Genomic DNA, 13,485 nt, shown 5'->3' on the forward strand with positions numbered 1-13,485 from the left:
TTTCCTCATTCTGCATCTGGACTAATTCTTTCAAACTGACAATTCTAGTAATTTTTTTTTTTTTTTTTTTTTTTTTTTTTTTTTTTTTTTTCAGAAGAGACCTGGAAAGAGAGCAAGGCAGAAAATGAAGAACCGAGCACGATAAGAGAACTGTGTTCCCCAGTGGGGTTCCTGTGTGTCTGTGTGTTGCAAGATACGCTGTTGCTGTCATCCAGCAGCTAACTGGAGCAAGCTGGATGCTTCCAAGCGGCAAGAAAAGAAGTCAGTGGAAACTAGTGCCTTATGACTAATTTCTTGTCATCTGTTTTGTTGAAGGGTTGTTTTCTACTTAAACCTTTGGTGTGTGAACACATTAAATGGTTTGCACAGAACTGTGTCTAATTCATGTTTGCTTGTGTTACGAATGGTGGCTGAAGCCTACGCTTTGTTCCCTTCATTCTGACAGCTTTTTCCACAGCTACTGGTGACATGTACCATGGTGAACTTGAGTTCTGGGTCACGTTGCTGGTGTCAGAATAAGAAATCTGAAGCCTGTCAAGATGTTAGTGTTTTTTAGACTATTTCTGTAAATGGATTTGGAAACAGCAGTGAGACAAATGCAGCAATCTTAGAAATGGGTTTATTTCTATAACTATTGTCAGGCTGCAAATCTGGACAGACTGAGGTTATCTCTTCCCTTTTCTTGCCATCTTCCCTTGCCAGAAATCTACCAGACTCACCTAACAACAAGCAAAGCCCAACATATTATGTGTCATTAACTACTTTTATTTAAGTTGTGTGGCTTTGCCACTCTACTACTGCAGGTTCTCCAACTGCTCCTCCCCATGCTCCATGGCAGCTGTTTATTTAGTGATCTCAGTTTTCTGGCGTGGGAAGTAGAATCTGCGATCACTACGGTCGATCTGAATCTGTGAAAGAAAAATGATGAACAGTCATGTGCTTTTACTAGAATTAGTAGTAGTAGTCTCTCCTGAGAAGAGTGATGCATGGTGCTCTTGCTATTGAGAAATGTCCAAATGACAAATGAGTAGGGTACCTCTTGTTTGAGAATGTTTGCTGCTTCATTACAGTAGAACCTGGAGAAAAAGGAAAACTTGACATATGAAACAGCATCATAAGTCCTGACTTCAAAAATTTAACTCACTTCCCTACATGCAAATTTAGTTACCTTTTTCCTGCCAGCCTAATCCTGCCAGCAGTATCTAACAGTGTAAAGCCCTGCTGGGCTGTCTGTCTCTAGCCTTGTCGTGAAGTGTAATAGGAAAAGTTGCAGAAGACGATCATATTTTCTTATTTATCTTAGTTTTCTTTGTAACATGCCAAATTTAATCAGGCCCTCATTTGCCTTTCTCGAAACATTATTCTGTGAAGTCAGTCATTGTCACAGCTATTTGTTTGTGAGATGTGATTGATGTCTCAGCTTGTTAATAACATTTCTTTTCCTCCTGTTTATTCATGCTTTCCCAAATGAATCCTCACTGGTGTATTCTGCCTCGGGTTTACTTAGCTAATTATTAATTTTATGGTTCTGCTTGCAATTTGTTTGAAAGATACTGTACAGCAGCACACTTCTTTTCACAGTACTTAAGTATGTCACTTCACATTGCTCACTACGCCATTTCTCATGGCTGAATGCTTTAATAAACAGCCGTGAATACATGTGTGGTATTTGGCAATATGCTCGGGGTCGACTGTCATTGTAGCTATTTTGCATGCAGGTTTCTCAGGGGAAGTCTGCTATTTCTGTGTTCACCAGCCTGTGCCAATGTGAAGAGTTGTCTTAGGCATACACTTTAAAAACTTGTTGTCAATGAGCAGTTCTGCTCATTCCTAGTCATTCCTGTTTTCCACATTTGTCACAAATTATTTTCTTGCATGAACATCTTTCAGTGTGATGGGCTGAGCCTTTCTGAATCCTGCAAAGAGCTGAGTCCTTAAGCACCCTACTCACCAAAGGTGTTGTGTTCCAGCCAATTTCCTGGCTCTCAGTTTGTGGCTCTGAATACTTCTTTGTTGGCTCCAGTGCTGCATGGTGGAAAAGATTCAGAAACTTCTCTGTTGGTTTAAGAGACACAAATACAAATGAAAGAAAGTACATTTAAAGAAATCACCTGTAGATGCATGTTAGAATGGGACATCCTAATACTGTCCAAGCAATGGCAGGAAAGTGAAGGTTGGAGGCAACCTCTGTGCTTATGTGCATGATCAATGCAGGATGACATTTCTATTCCAATGTATCCTGATAAAGTTTCAAGATTTGCCCGCCTATACTGTCCTGTTAATTCTGTCATTCTTGTCTACTGTATTGCAGCATCTTCCTTTTCCTATACCACCCCTAGTACCAACCAGCACTCCACATTAGCTCTCATCTTTCTCAGTTGCCTGAGACATGCTGCCTTTTCCTTTTTCAGTTTTCTTTTCCCCCCTAATCCTTGACTAGAGCAGGCCAACCTTAACCAACCATTAAGGTTTTCAGACAAAATTGGCATGTTAGGAATGTGAGCGGTTGCTATAAGGGTTCCTGTTATTAGAGCTCTAAAGCAAGACTGAGCAGCTATTTCAGCACTTTACTGTATGCAGGGGTTAGGTAGAATCTGCAATGATGCACAACATGTATGTATAAAACATGTTTCTAGATTTTTTTTTTTTATTTTCCCATGAAAGAGGTGTAGCTTCTTAAGCAGAATTTTATAGTGTGATGAATAAAAACAAAAATAAAAGCATAATTGCATGAATGCAAGCTTGTACCCATACTGAAAAGTAATGGGAAGGGGCCTTAAAGTGGAAAAAACCTGCCTTATATTTAACAAAAATGAATGAATTTAACTTTCTTCTGTTGTCACAGGGGTGCTTCCATGTATGTCATTTTTTAAACTAACTGGAATTTAAAAATCTTATTTGTTAGTCATTTTCTTATGTAATTATCACAAGATGTTCAGAGATGTCTTACCATCTGCCACCTCTTCTGTATTTTCATGCCAAGACATAGGCTTCCTGGTGATCGCGTGAACTGGAAAGAAATGGTGCAGGTGGATTACTTTAGTATGAATTTATCATTGCAGCCAGGTGTAGAATATCCATCATTGCAAGTGTTCCTTTTGGTTATTCCCCAGGCTGGGCCCAGCTGCTTCACTGAAGTTGTAAAGGAAGAGCAGCATGTCAACAGAAGAAAACGCGTTAGAGTACTGACTAATAGCAACTTCTAGAAAGGGAAGGGCCTTAAGCATGCTAAAGGCTCTGTTGCTGGATGCTGCCCACATTTATCACAACAAAGTTCCACCCCATCCAAGTAGTGGCCTGCAGAGTGGCAAGTGTCAGGAAATTCTTTTCCTTTGGTTTGTTTTTGTTTAATTTTGTTTAATTGTAAATGGTAGGCCTGAGTGATTCTATTCACATCACCTGTGTGTGCTCGCACAGGTTGTGATGTTCTATGACTCTGAATTGGCAGGTACAAGTCAGCCCAGGGGCTGAAGAATCAGGCTGTAGTGTTGAGAGGCTCTCTACCCCACGTTAGCTCTGTTCCTCAGGATCTATGGATCCCAGATCCTAAATAGTTGCCTCACTTCTACACCTTTACTAAGGCACCACCTAATTGGGCAAATTGGTTATGTCTCTGCTCTCTGAGTGTGCAGACTGGTTCCTTAGGCAAAAGAAAAGCCCACCACTTGCTCCTTCTATCTCTACCCCTCTCACTGGCTGCTGCTGATGTTCTTGGGTGCAGCTGCCTGTCCCTGACGTGCAGCTGAATGCTCCGGGGCCTCCTCGGGTCCCCGCCTCAGGCAGCCTGCCCCCTGCCCCGCGCCTTGCCCTTGGGGCTTCCAGCCCCAGCTCTCTGCGCCCGCAGGGCCGCCTCACCGCGGTGGAGCGGGTTCACGCTGTACTGCGTGTACAGCTTCTGGCACTGCAGCTCCTTCCGCACCCGCTCGCACAGGAGCTGGTTCTGCTGCACCGGGTCCGGCAGCTCCTTCTTCCCGCTGCGGGCGGCCATGGGCTCTCCGGGCGACGCGGCGTCCTGTTGCCAGGCAACGCCTCACGTGGTCACCTATGAGGCTGCTGATTGGGCCCGGCGGGTGCGCTTCCGTTCTTCCCGTCTCCTATTGGCCGCCGAGTTAAAGCCCCCGGTGCTGATTGGCGGCGGGCGCACGCGGCGGGTTTGAACGGCCGGTGCGGAGGCAGAGAGGATGGAGGCCGCGGAGCTGCGCTGCACGGTGGCCGTGGAGGAGCCGCTGCCGGGGGGAGAGGCCCCGCGGCGCCGCGTGATGCGGGGAGCGCTGGTGCTGCTGGGCCGCAACGAGCTGCGGCAGCCGGTGCTGCGGGTGGTCGGCGGCGGCAGTGGGGGGGTGGTGCGGAGCTTCCCGCTGGCCGGTGACACCGTACGGCTCTTCACGCGGTTCGCCGGCGACGGGCGGGCGGCGGTGCAGGTGGGGCCGGGTGGCGCCCAGGTCCTGCTCTCCGACTGCCCCCCGGACGCGCTGCGCCGCTTCCTCCGCCTCCTGCGGCTCAAGGTGGTCGCCGGGCCGCGGGGCGCACCGCGCGTCCCCCGCCTGCTGCACCGGCCGCCGCCGGCCTTCACCCTCATCAGCCCGCTGCAGGAGCGAGACGTGCTGCGCGGCACCGCCCGCCTCCGCGGCGGCGAGGAGCAGGGGCAGCGCCCGGCGGAGGTGAGCCCCGGGGTGAGGGGGGCGACCCCGGTTACCGGTCCCGGTCTCACAAGACGCTGCCGCCCGTCCCGCAGGTGCCCCGCGCGGAGAGGCGGCCCCCGGCGAGGCTCTCGGCGGAGCAGGAGGCGGTGCTGGGCGCTGTGAGGAGCGGGAAGAGCATCTTCTTCACCGGCTGCGCAGGTGAGGGGGCCGGGCGGCTGTCACCGCGGGAAGCCCTCGGGCCTCGCTGCTCACCTGCTGCTTCTCCCCCTCCTCCAAGGGACCGGGAAGTCGTTCCTGCTGAAGAAGATCGTGGGGTCCCTCCCTCCGAAGAGCACCTACGCTACAGCCAGCACGGGGGTGGCTGCGTGCCACATCGGTGGCACCACGCTCCACGCCTTTGCAGGTAATGGTCTGCCTGGCAGCCACAGGCTGGGAGCTCTCCCTCCCATCCCAGAGTCAGGAGCTTCCCAGAGCTTTGCTTGCTTCTCCCCTGCCAGGGATCGGCTCTGGGAAGGCGCCGCTGGAGCAGTGCATTCAGCTGGCGGAGAGGCCTGGGGTGCGCCAGCACTGGCTGGCCTGCCAGCACTTAATTATCGATGAGATCTCAATGGTGGACGGCAAGTTCTTTGACAGGCTGGAGGCAGTGGCGAGGTAAGCAATTGCTCAGGTCAAACAACTAACAGTCGTCAGTTTCCCTAAATCTCCAGACTGGTTCCCTCCTCTGGTTATATGCATGGATGCAAGGCATTCCCTGGCACAGGACTGGAAGGAAGCATGAATTCATAGTCAGCATCTGGGCAGATCTTTCTCCTGAGATAGATTTTGATCATGTCCCTGCTTGTCTGCTGTGGCTGTTCAGGTCGCTGTTTCCATCTCCAGAGCCAAGTGTTGGCTGCAGAGCTGAGTCTGGAACACAGCTGTCTGTCTGTGCTGTGCCCAGCAGTGCTCTCTTGTAGAGGGAAGCAGTTGTGGTACAGCAGCTACCGAAGAAGCTGGTAACGACACTTGGGGTGGGCAGGTAAAGAAAAATGGGCATCTTGTAAGAGCATTGCCTAATTATTTGAGCTCTTCTGACACAGCTGAGGATAATAATTTTTTACTACAGGTGGTGTATGTCTGAAGTTACTGACAGACTAGGTAACTTCTGAGACCTGACTGGTCTGTTCCTGGAGGGCATTCAGAGCTTTTCCTCTCTTCCCTCCCTTTCAGGGCAGTCAGAAAACGGGATGAGCCTTTTGGAGGAATTCAACTAATCATCTGTGGGGACTTCTTGCAGCTTCCCCCAGTCTGTAAGGCTAATGAAGAAACCAAGTTCTGCTTCCAGGTACAAACCTATCCCTAGACTCCTCTTTGTATTTTGAGTCTGCCTCTTTCTTAACAAGAGAATGATTTGCCAGGCAAAAAGCTGGAGGAAGTGCATTCACATAAACATGGAGCTGACTGAAGTGCGGAGACAGACTGACAAGACCTTTGTATCACTCCTGAGTGCAGTCCGTTTGGGCAGGTGAGGTGAAACTTGTCTCTCTTTGTAATCCCTGCTCCCTACTGATGGAGCAAAGAACAGTTTGTCACTTCTTCCCTGTGCTCTATCAGGAATGTGTGGCTGAGGACAACAGCTATAAATTCTGTAGTTAATGTAAGCAGGTTTTATATAAGCTGCTCTGATAAGGAAGGATCCTTTCTAGGGTCCCTCTTTGCAATTTCTGTTCAGGAATGCAATGAATCCCAGGGCTGGGACTTGAACAGCTCTCCAACTTTGTGTAGTTATCTTCCTCTGCCCTTCTCTCTAGAGGCTTGGGACTTGCACAGCCTGATCTAGCCGTGTGGAGGTTCCTGCTGCTCAAGACCTGCTGCTCCCAATTGCTTTCAACAATAATCCCTTTTTCCTGGTTACCAGGTGCACAGAAGAGGTTACCAGGCTGCTGATGCAGACCGCTACTAACAGGTCTGAGCGTGATGGGATCCTGGCTACACGGCTCTGCACCCACAAAGATGATGTAGAAATAACTAATGAGCGCCGCTTGCAACAGCTGTCAGGTGAATTCATTGAAGGAGGCTGCTGGCATTGGGGCTGAGCTCTGACTGGATGCAAAGGGGACACAGCAGTGTCAGGAGGAACTGCTGTTTTGTCATGCACAGCTGCAGCAGTCCAAGATGTGTGCATTGGAGTCGAGCTGCCTGGGGAAACAAGCTTCACAGCTTTTTGCTTAGAAATCCACAGTTACTTCTTGGTGTTATAATACACAGTGAGGTCATTGTTTGCTGTGGGATGGGGTGCATCATTATAGCCTCTGTTCCCCTGCTGCTTCTTTCTATAGCACCTCAGGCTGTGCTCTATCCAGCCATGATCTGAACTGAGGGCTAGTTAATTTCTGCCTCCCTGTCTGGCCCTAGGATTCTTCTTTAGAGCTCCTCTTTGGAGATCTCGTGTTGGCAGCAAGTTAAACTGCTCACATGCTCAAAATGGTGACTGTTCAGTTCCTATTTACTGCTGGCCTTTGGTTCTTGAGCCATCTCATGCTCTGGAAAGTATGTTGGGAAGAGAGGCAAAAGCGAGCTTTCTGCTGTTAGACGTAACAAGTTTTGTGTGAAAATGTCCTATCAGCAGAGTGGGATAGATATTAAAAAAGGAATTGCTGCTAGAAATAAATGCTGAGCCTCCTGCAGTGCTGTGTGGAATATTTTCAATGGTTGCAATCTGTCAACATCTTTCTTTCCTTAACAGGAGAAATGCACACTTTTGAGGCTCTGGACAGTGACCCAATGCTGGTGAAGTTAATTGATGCTCAGTGTCCTGTGGGTGGTAGAGTTGAGCTAAAGCTTGGAGCTCAGGTGAGTGTGTGTACATACGTTTGTGAAAGACCAGGGGATCGAATGGCATTTAAAAAAAAAAGAAAAAAGGAATAGCAGATAAATGATAAATGTATAGGCTAGTTGAATGCACAGGATGCAGGTTCTGTACAGAATGGCTATGCCAGGCCAACAGAAGACTCTAGCCCAGTCTTTGTATCCTTTCCGCTTGGAATCTTACCAAACAGAGAATTGATTTGATTTGAGAACAGGACCATGTCTTGTGGACAGTGGTGACCACTATGACTTTAATACACATTTCCAGTCAGGTTTAGAAGCTTCCAGGTTGCAGAAAGCATGGGCAGTCCTTGCCTGCAGTCTCAACTCCAGGTATAGCAACCTTCCTGACCTGTAAGAGTACGGCACAGATTGCCAAATTTGCAGGACTGGAGTCTTTGCTGTGGGCTGGGGCTATCAGATTGGAAAAGGATGCAGGACTGTGCTCAGAAGCAGCACTGTTTCCCCTGGGAAGTTGTTCCCTGGGTGTTCCCAGAATTTATATATGTCTAGCCTTGTTGATGTTTGGGCAATGGGAATCTGTTCCCTGGATCTGAGCTCACAGCTGTGGACAGAAGCAACTCTAGTGAAGTGTTCAGGGCTGCAGAATAATGTAGCTGGGAATCCTAGGAAGAAAAGGCTGTGAAACAGTTTCAATCAAATCAGAGACAGTCCTGTATTCTGCACTAGGATGATGTGGCTGTGGCCACTCAAGCTTGCAGTGTTTGTGCTTCCTGGCTCGAAGCTGAGCTGCAGGTGGCTGAACAGGCTGTAAAGACAGTGTGAAACTAAGGGATTTTTCTCTTCCTCTGTAGGTGATGCTAGCTAAGAATTTGGATGTGTCTCAAGGGCTGGTGAATGGGGCACGAGGAGTTGTTGTAGGATTTGAAAGTGAGGAGAAAGGTAAGTAAGCTTCGTGACCTTTTATTGAGGGAAGAGGAAAAAACCCAAAAGAATTTATCATTGACTGTTGATGACTTGTTAATTTTGTCTGCTAAGAATAATTTGATGAAAAGCAGGGAGGAGGCATTTCCTGCCTGTTATATTGAAGCAGGTCGTGTTGTTTTGGGGAGGTTTTTTGTTTTTCTCAGGATAATGTTCTGCTACCTGCAAGGTGTGTTTTTTCTCTGCATCTCAACTGATAAATTATTTAACTTTAAGTCTCCTGCTGAAGTAGGTACCAAATGTTATTTCAGGACATCTTTTTTACTGTGTGTGAGGATTTAGGTTTTTTGGTGTGGGATTTTATTTATTTATTTTTATTTATGAAAGACTGACATGGGGAAGGACAGGGAAAAACAGTGTCCTTAGACTACTAGCTTCCTGGCTCACGAGTGTCAGGAATGAATCCATGTTTCTCTTCTGCTCCCACTCCTACAGGACTACCTAAGGTTAGATTTCTCTGTGGGGTCACACAGGTCATTAAAATGGAGAAATGGGTCTTCAAAGGACCATCAGGAGTTCATCTGAGTCGTCAACAGCTGCCTTTAAAATTGGCATGGGCAATTTCCATTCACAAGAGTCAGGTGGGTGTTCTTGTACACTTGTACGTGTTCATATGCTTTGACACCACCATAAGCCTTATTTTCTGAGTGAGCTTGCATTGCTGGTAAAATAGGAAGCAAAACTGAGGCCTGTGTTGTGGGGGAGCTCTAGGGCATGCATGCCTTTAGCTGCAGAGAAGGCAGCACCTATCTCCTGTTTGTGATGCTGGTCTACAGCAGTATTACTAGCCCATCTTTGACCCTGGGGTTTCCATTAGGGTGTTGCAAACTCCCTATCTGGTGTGGGACTACAAGTGTCATTATTTACTCTGTGGGATGATCAGGGTAGTGTTTCCCTGATAGTCATTGTCATTAGTCTACCTGAGGAAGGTACAGGAGTCAATGCCACTATTTAAACCAGTCCATGTTGTAAATTCCGCCGCCTCCTGGGACATCTCTCGGTGCAGACAGGGCTGCCAAGGCCTAACCCAAATTCTGTCTCAGATGGTCGGCCTGAGGGGGAAAAACAGTGTTCTTAGGCTACTAGCTTCCTGGCTCATGAGTGTCAGGAATGAATCCATGTTTTTCTTCTGCTCCCACTCCTACAGGACTACCTAAGGTTAGATTTCTCTGTGGGGTCACACAGGTCATTAAAATGGAGAAATGGGTCTTCAAAGGACCATCAGGAGTTCATCTGAGTCGTCAACAGTTGCCTTTAAAATTGGCATGGGCAATTTCCATTCACAAGAGTCAGGTGGGTGTTCTTGTACACTTGTACGTGTTCATATGCTTTGACACCACCATAAGCCTTATTTTCTGAGTGAGCTTGCATTGCTGGTAAAATAGGAAGCAAAACTGAGGCCTGTGTTGTGGGGGAGCTCTAGGGCATGCGTGCCTTTAGCTGCAGAGAAGGCAGCACCTGTTTGTGATGCTGGTCTACAGCAGTATTACTAGCCCATCTTTGACCCTGGGGTTTCCATTAGGGTGCTGCAGACTCCCTATCTGGTGTGGGACTACAAAGTATCATTATTTACTCTGTGGGATGATCAGGGTATTGCAAACTCCCTATCTGGTGTGGGACTACAAGTGTCATTATTTACTCTGTGGGATGATCAGGGTAGTGTTTCCCTGATAGTCATTGTCATTAGTCTACCTGAGGAAGGTACAGGAGTCAATGCCACTATTTAAACCAGTCCATGTTGTAAATTCCGCCGCCTCCTGGGACATCTCTCGGTGCAGACAGGGCTGCCAAGGCCTAACCCAAATTCTGTCTCAGATGGTCGGCCTGAGGACTGCTTGAGCCTGGCTGCTCCTCCAGTTAATTGCTAGGAGTGAAAACTGCAGGATTTCTTTCCCTGCTCTGTTTGGTATATGGGATTGGTGGAGTTTCACACAAGAGGCTCATGAGAGTTAGTGGACCCTACTGCCTGCCAGCAACTGCTTGACAGTGCAAAACTGTCCTTTTCTTTCCTTTTTTTTTTCCTTCATCTTCTAATCAGTTACTTTTTTTTTTTTTTCAAATCAGGCCTGTACAGTGAGGGTGTATGCTTTGACAGACTCACAGGTCAGGTCAGGGTTGATACAGCACGGTGTTCTTGTTTTTGTAACCAGCTTCTCTGTTTTTGACAGGGCATGTCCTTAGACTGTGTGGAAATCTCCTTGTCTCGTGTCTTTGAAAGTGGGCAGGCTTACGTAGCCCTCTCCCGAGCTCGTAGCCTTGCAGGTCTCCGTGTTCTGGATTTTGACCCAAAAGTGGTGAGAGCTGATCCTTCTGTGTTGCAGTTCTACAGACAGCTGAGACGTCATCAACTTCTAGCCCAGGTAGAGGAAAATCCTGTGGTAGTAAAGACTGCCTTGTGCAGCCAGGATGAGGGTTCCTCGTGCCAAGATGCTGCTTTTTCCTCCCAAGCAAGATCATTCAAATTAAAACTTCTAGTGGCAATAGAGATGAAACTGCAAAGAGGGAATGTGCTGGGGCAGCTCTTGGTGGAAAAACACTGTAGTGTTTGGATGGTATAACACTACCTGGCCCTGGGGGTGAAAGGGAGCATTTGGGTTCTTTGATCCTCCTCTTGCAGTAAGAACTGAAGGGGAAGTGGGCACACAAATCTTTAGATTTATTTTTATTTTTCCCCCTCCTAGGATTCCCTACACACGTATTCAGATGCTGATGAGAAGGAGAACTGGAAATGCAGCTGAGAGTGCTCTTTTGGCCTCTGAGAGGCATCAGCACAAACTGAGTTGCAGCAATCTTGCTACTGAGTATATTTGATAACACTAATCAAGTCAAAGGAATTTATTTTTTTAATGTTTCCTTTGTTCAACTGACTCTGTATGCATAGAAGCCTCCCTCTTTCATGCCTCAGAAATTTGGAAGGCTTCTGTAACCCTTCTTTGGACCTACAGTCTTGAGTACTTCTGTGTCACAGACGCAACTCTATTAAAAAAAAAAAAAAGACTGGACAAGGACATGCCTGAAGGACTTTCCTACAGTTCTATCCTGTCCATCTGGTTTAATTTTATTCTCCACATATGTAGACTGAAACGTGAGTGCTGTTCTTCAAGTATACCATGGTTGAGAAATGGAAGGTGTGTGTCCTCTTTGCCTGGATGGATTGGACCTGTTCACAGGAGCTGCTGACACAGGGGAAAGCAGCGCTACTTATCTGGAATATATGCTTCATTCTGCAAGCAAGGAGCTGCCAGGAGCCAGGCTATCACTTTATAGCATGCTGGGTTGTTCTTGCCTTCCAGATGTTTAACACCAGGAGGCTTTGCATAACTTCATCCACAAGCAGAACTAGGAGTTATACTTTGGCTTTTATGCTGATACATAGCCTTTTTATTAGTCTGTTGCATACAATAAGATGTGATTTTACTGTGGGTTTTTTTTTTTTAACCTTCTGAAATGAGCGGGCATTGTTAAAAATAGGAACAAGTCCTACTTCTTATATATATGGACCTACAAGAATTGTGAAGATCCATTACCCCGTCAGCAAGAAGGGAGGGAGAGGAGATGGGTGCTGATGGAAGCCCCTCTTGTTTAAACACATGAGGCTCAGTTAAATGGGAGGGGTCTATGCTGGAAAGAACACATATGACTAATGAGGTGGAAGCTGAATATTCTATAGGGATTAATGGCCAAGGACATGTGAATCACCTGTTTCAGCAAAAGCAGAAGTGAGCAGAACTAATACTGTCTCTTTGAAGCCTTAATAAAGGAAAAACTTTGGTCTTTGTATTTTAGCACATTGCTTAAAGCTTAAGTGACTTGTGTGTTTTTAAATGTTTAACATGTGGGAATAATGTGAAATATCAACATCCAACTGGAATTCGTCACTTGCAGGGTAGTATTTCTGTAACAAAGCCTCTGCAATTTGAATGAGTTGAAGGCCACTTCTTGGAAGCTGTTCGCCTTAAAGCCAGGGAAGGATGCTGACTAGCCAGTGGTTAACATAACAGAAAGCAGACTTCTGGTAGGAATTCAAAATGTATTTTTATGTGGGGTTTGGTTTTTTTTTTTTCTGAGCTTGGAGGGTAGAGTTTCAGAGGAAGCAATAGGAGAGGACAGACATGTGGGATTTAGAGTTGCTTACTCTAAGAAGGGGTTCTTAATGTATCAGCATATTACTTTTTCAAAGAAGTCTGGTGGGGAATAGATGGAATTACCTGAAGCCGGGGCTGGAGTCTGTGGCAGGTGAGACATTTCCCCTTGTACTGCAGGATGTTCCTGATACTACCTCTGGTTTTTCAAACTCTAATTCTGTTTGTGTGTGTAAATATATATTTTAAGCAACTCCCCTTAATTCTGTGAGCTTGTCTTAAGTTGTTTGTCCCCTCATGCCCTGAAATGCTCAGGGACTTTAAAATGAGTCTTCCTGTTGGTGTAGCCAGTTCAGAAGAATACGCCAGGCACTTCCAGTTATGAACAATACATTGATTTATTGACAGATTGGGTAAGGGTTATGAGATAATGCAGATTCAAATCCTTTAACATCTCTTTAAAAGTTTCTGTACCACCGAATGATGAGATGATTTAGAGTGTAAGACGGTTGACTATCTACAATACAAATAAACTTCTAATTGTCATCTTGTGAAGTAACCCACTTCAGCTTTCATGGGTTTAGGGACTGAAATCTTTCCAGTTGTATGTTTGGGTTTTTTTTTTTTGTGCCAATTTGAGGTTTGAGATAAAACGCTGAACAGAACTTAAAGCTGGAAAGAGTAATAAATATTTCATTTTGGTATTAAATGTACATGAAATACTGTGGTTGCCTTCTCAGAGGTGGAGCAGTGGGAACAGAATAATAGCAGTGGCTCCTGAAGGCTTGGCAGCTGTCCTGAGTCCAAAAGGGGTCTGTCTGTGTAAATTTTGGATGTTCTCGCTCATTTCGAGCTAAAGCAGATGTAGGGGTGGGAGCTGAGGCTGAAGATTGCTATTTAATGCTACTTAAAACCTAAAAGAAACAGGACAAATCTGAGCTGCCAGGCTCTGTCATGGCTCCCCTGCA

The 13,485-nt window shown here is 46.6% G+C and overlaps 3 protein-coding genes across 3 annotated transcripts in view; 2 read left to right on the forward strand and 1 right to left on the reverse strand.

Annotated features, from left to right (window-relative positions):
* The window catches only part of EBNA1BP2 (EBNA1 binding protein 2), a 6,247-nt gene extending 4,571 nt beyond the window's left edge, over positions 1–1,676 (forward strand). The window contains exon 9 of the mRNA XM_014939483.1: positions 95–1,676. Coding sequence (XP_014794969.1) covers positions 95–145 — 51 coding nt within the window. The 3' untranslated portion in view covers positions 146–1,676. The remainder of the gene's footprint in view (positions 1–94) is intronic.
* On the reverse strand, positions 776–3,988 carry FAM183A (family with sequence similarity 183 member A). Its single transcript, XM_014939484.1, has 4 exons — positions 3,856–3,988; positions 2,951–3,010; positions 1,952–2,055; positions 776–908 (listed from the first exon to the last, which is right to left on the reverse strand). The coding sequence occupies exons 1-4, from the start codon at positions 3,986–3,988 to the stop codon at positions 843–845; spliced, it is 363 nt and encodes a 120-aa protein (XP_014794970.1). The 3' UTR covers positions 776–842.
* Positions 3,989–4,181: 193 nt separating this feature from the next.
* PIF1 (PIF1 5'-to-3' DNA helicase) lies at positions 4,182–13,067 on the forward strand. The gene is made up of 12 exons (XM_014939482.1): positions 4,182–4,661; positions 4,736–4,841; positions 4,921–5,046; positions 5,141–5,294; positions 5,853–5,967; positions 6,041–6,147; positions 6,541–6,680; positions 7,369–7,475; positions 8,306–8,393; positions 8,871–9,016; positions 10,604–10,795; positions 11,117–13,067. The coding sequence occupies exons 1-12, from the start codon at positions 4,182–4,184 to the stop codon at positions 11,171–11,173; spliced, it is 1,818 nt and encodes a 605-aa protein (XP_014794968.1). The 3' UTR covers positions 11,174–13,067.
* Positions 13,068–13,485: the final 418 nt, after the last annotated feature.

Source organism: Calidris pugnax, unplaced genomic scaffold (genome assembly GCF_001431845.1).
Source record: "Calidris pugnax isolate Ruff unplaced genomic scaffold, ASM143184v1 scaffold18, whole genome shotgun sequence".
Classification (NCBI taxonomy): domain Eukaryota; kingdom Metazoa; phylum Chordata; class Aves; order Charadriiformes; family Scolopacidae; genus Calidris; species Calidris pugnax.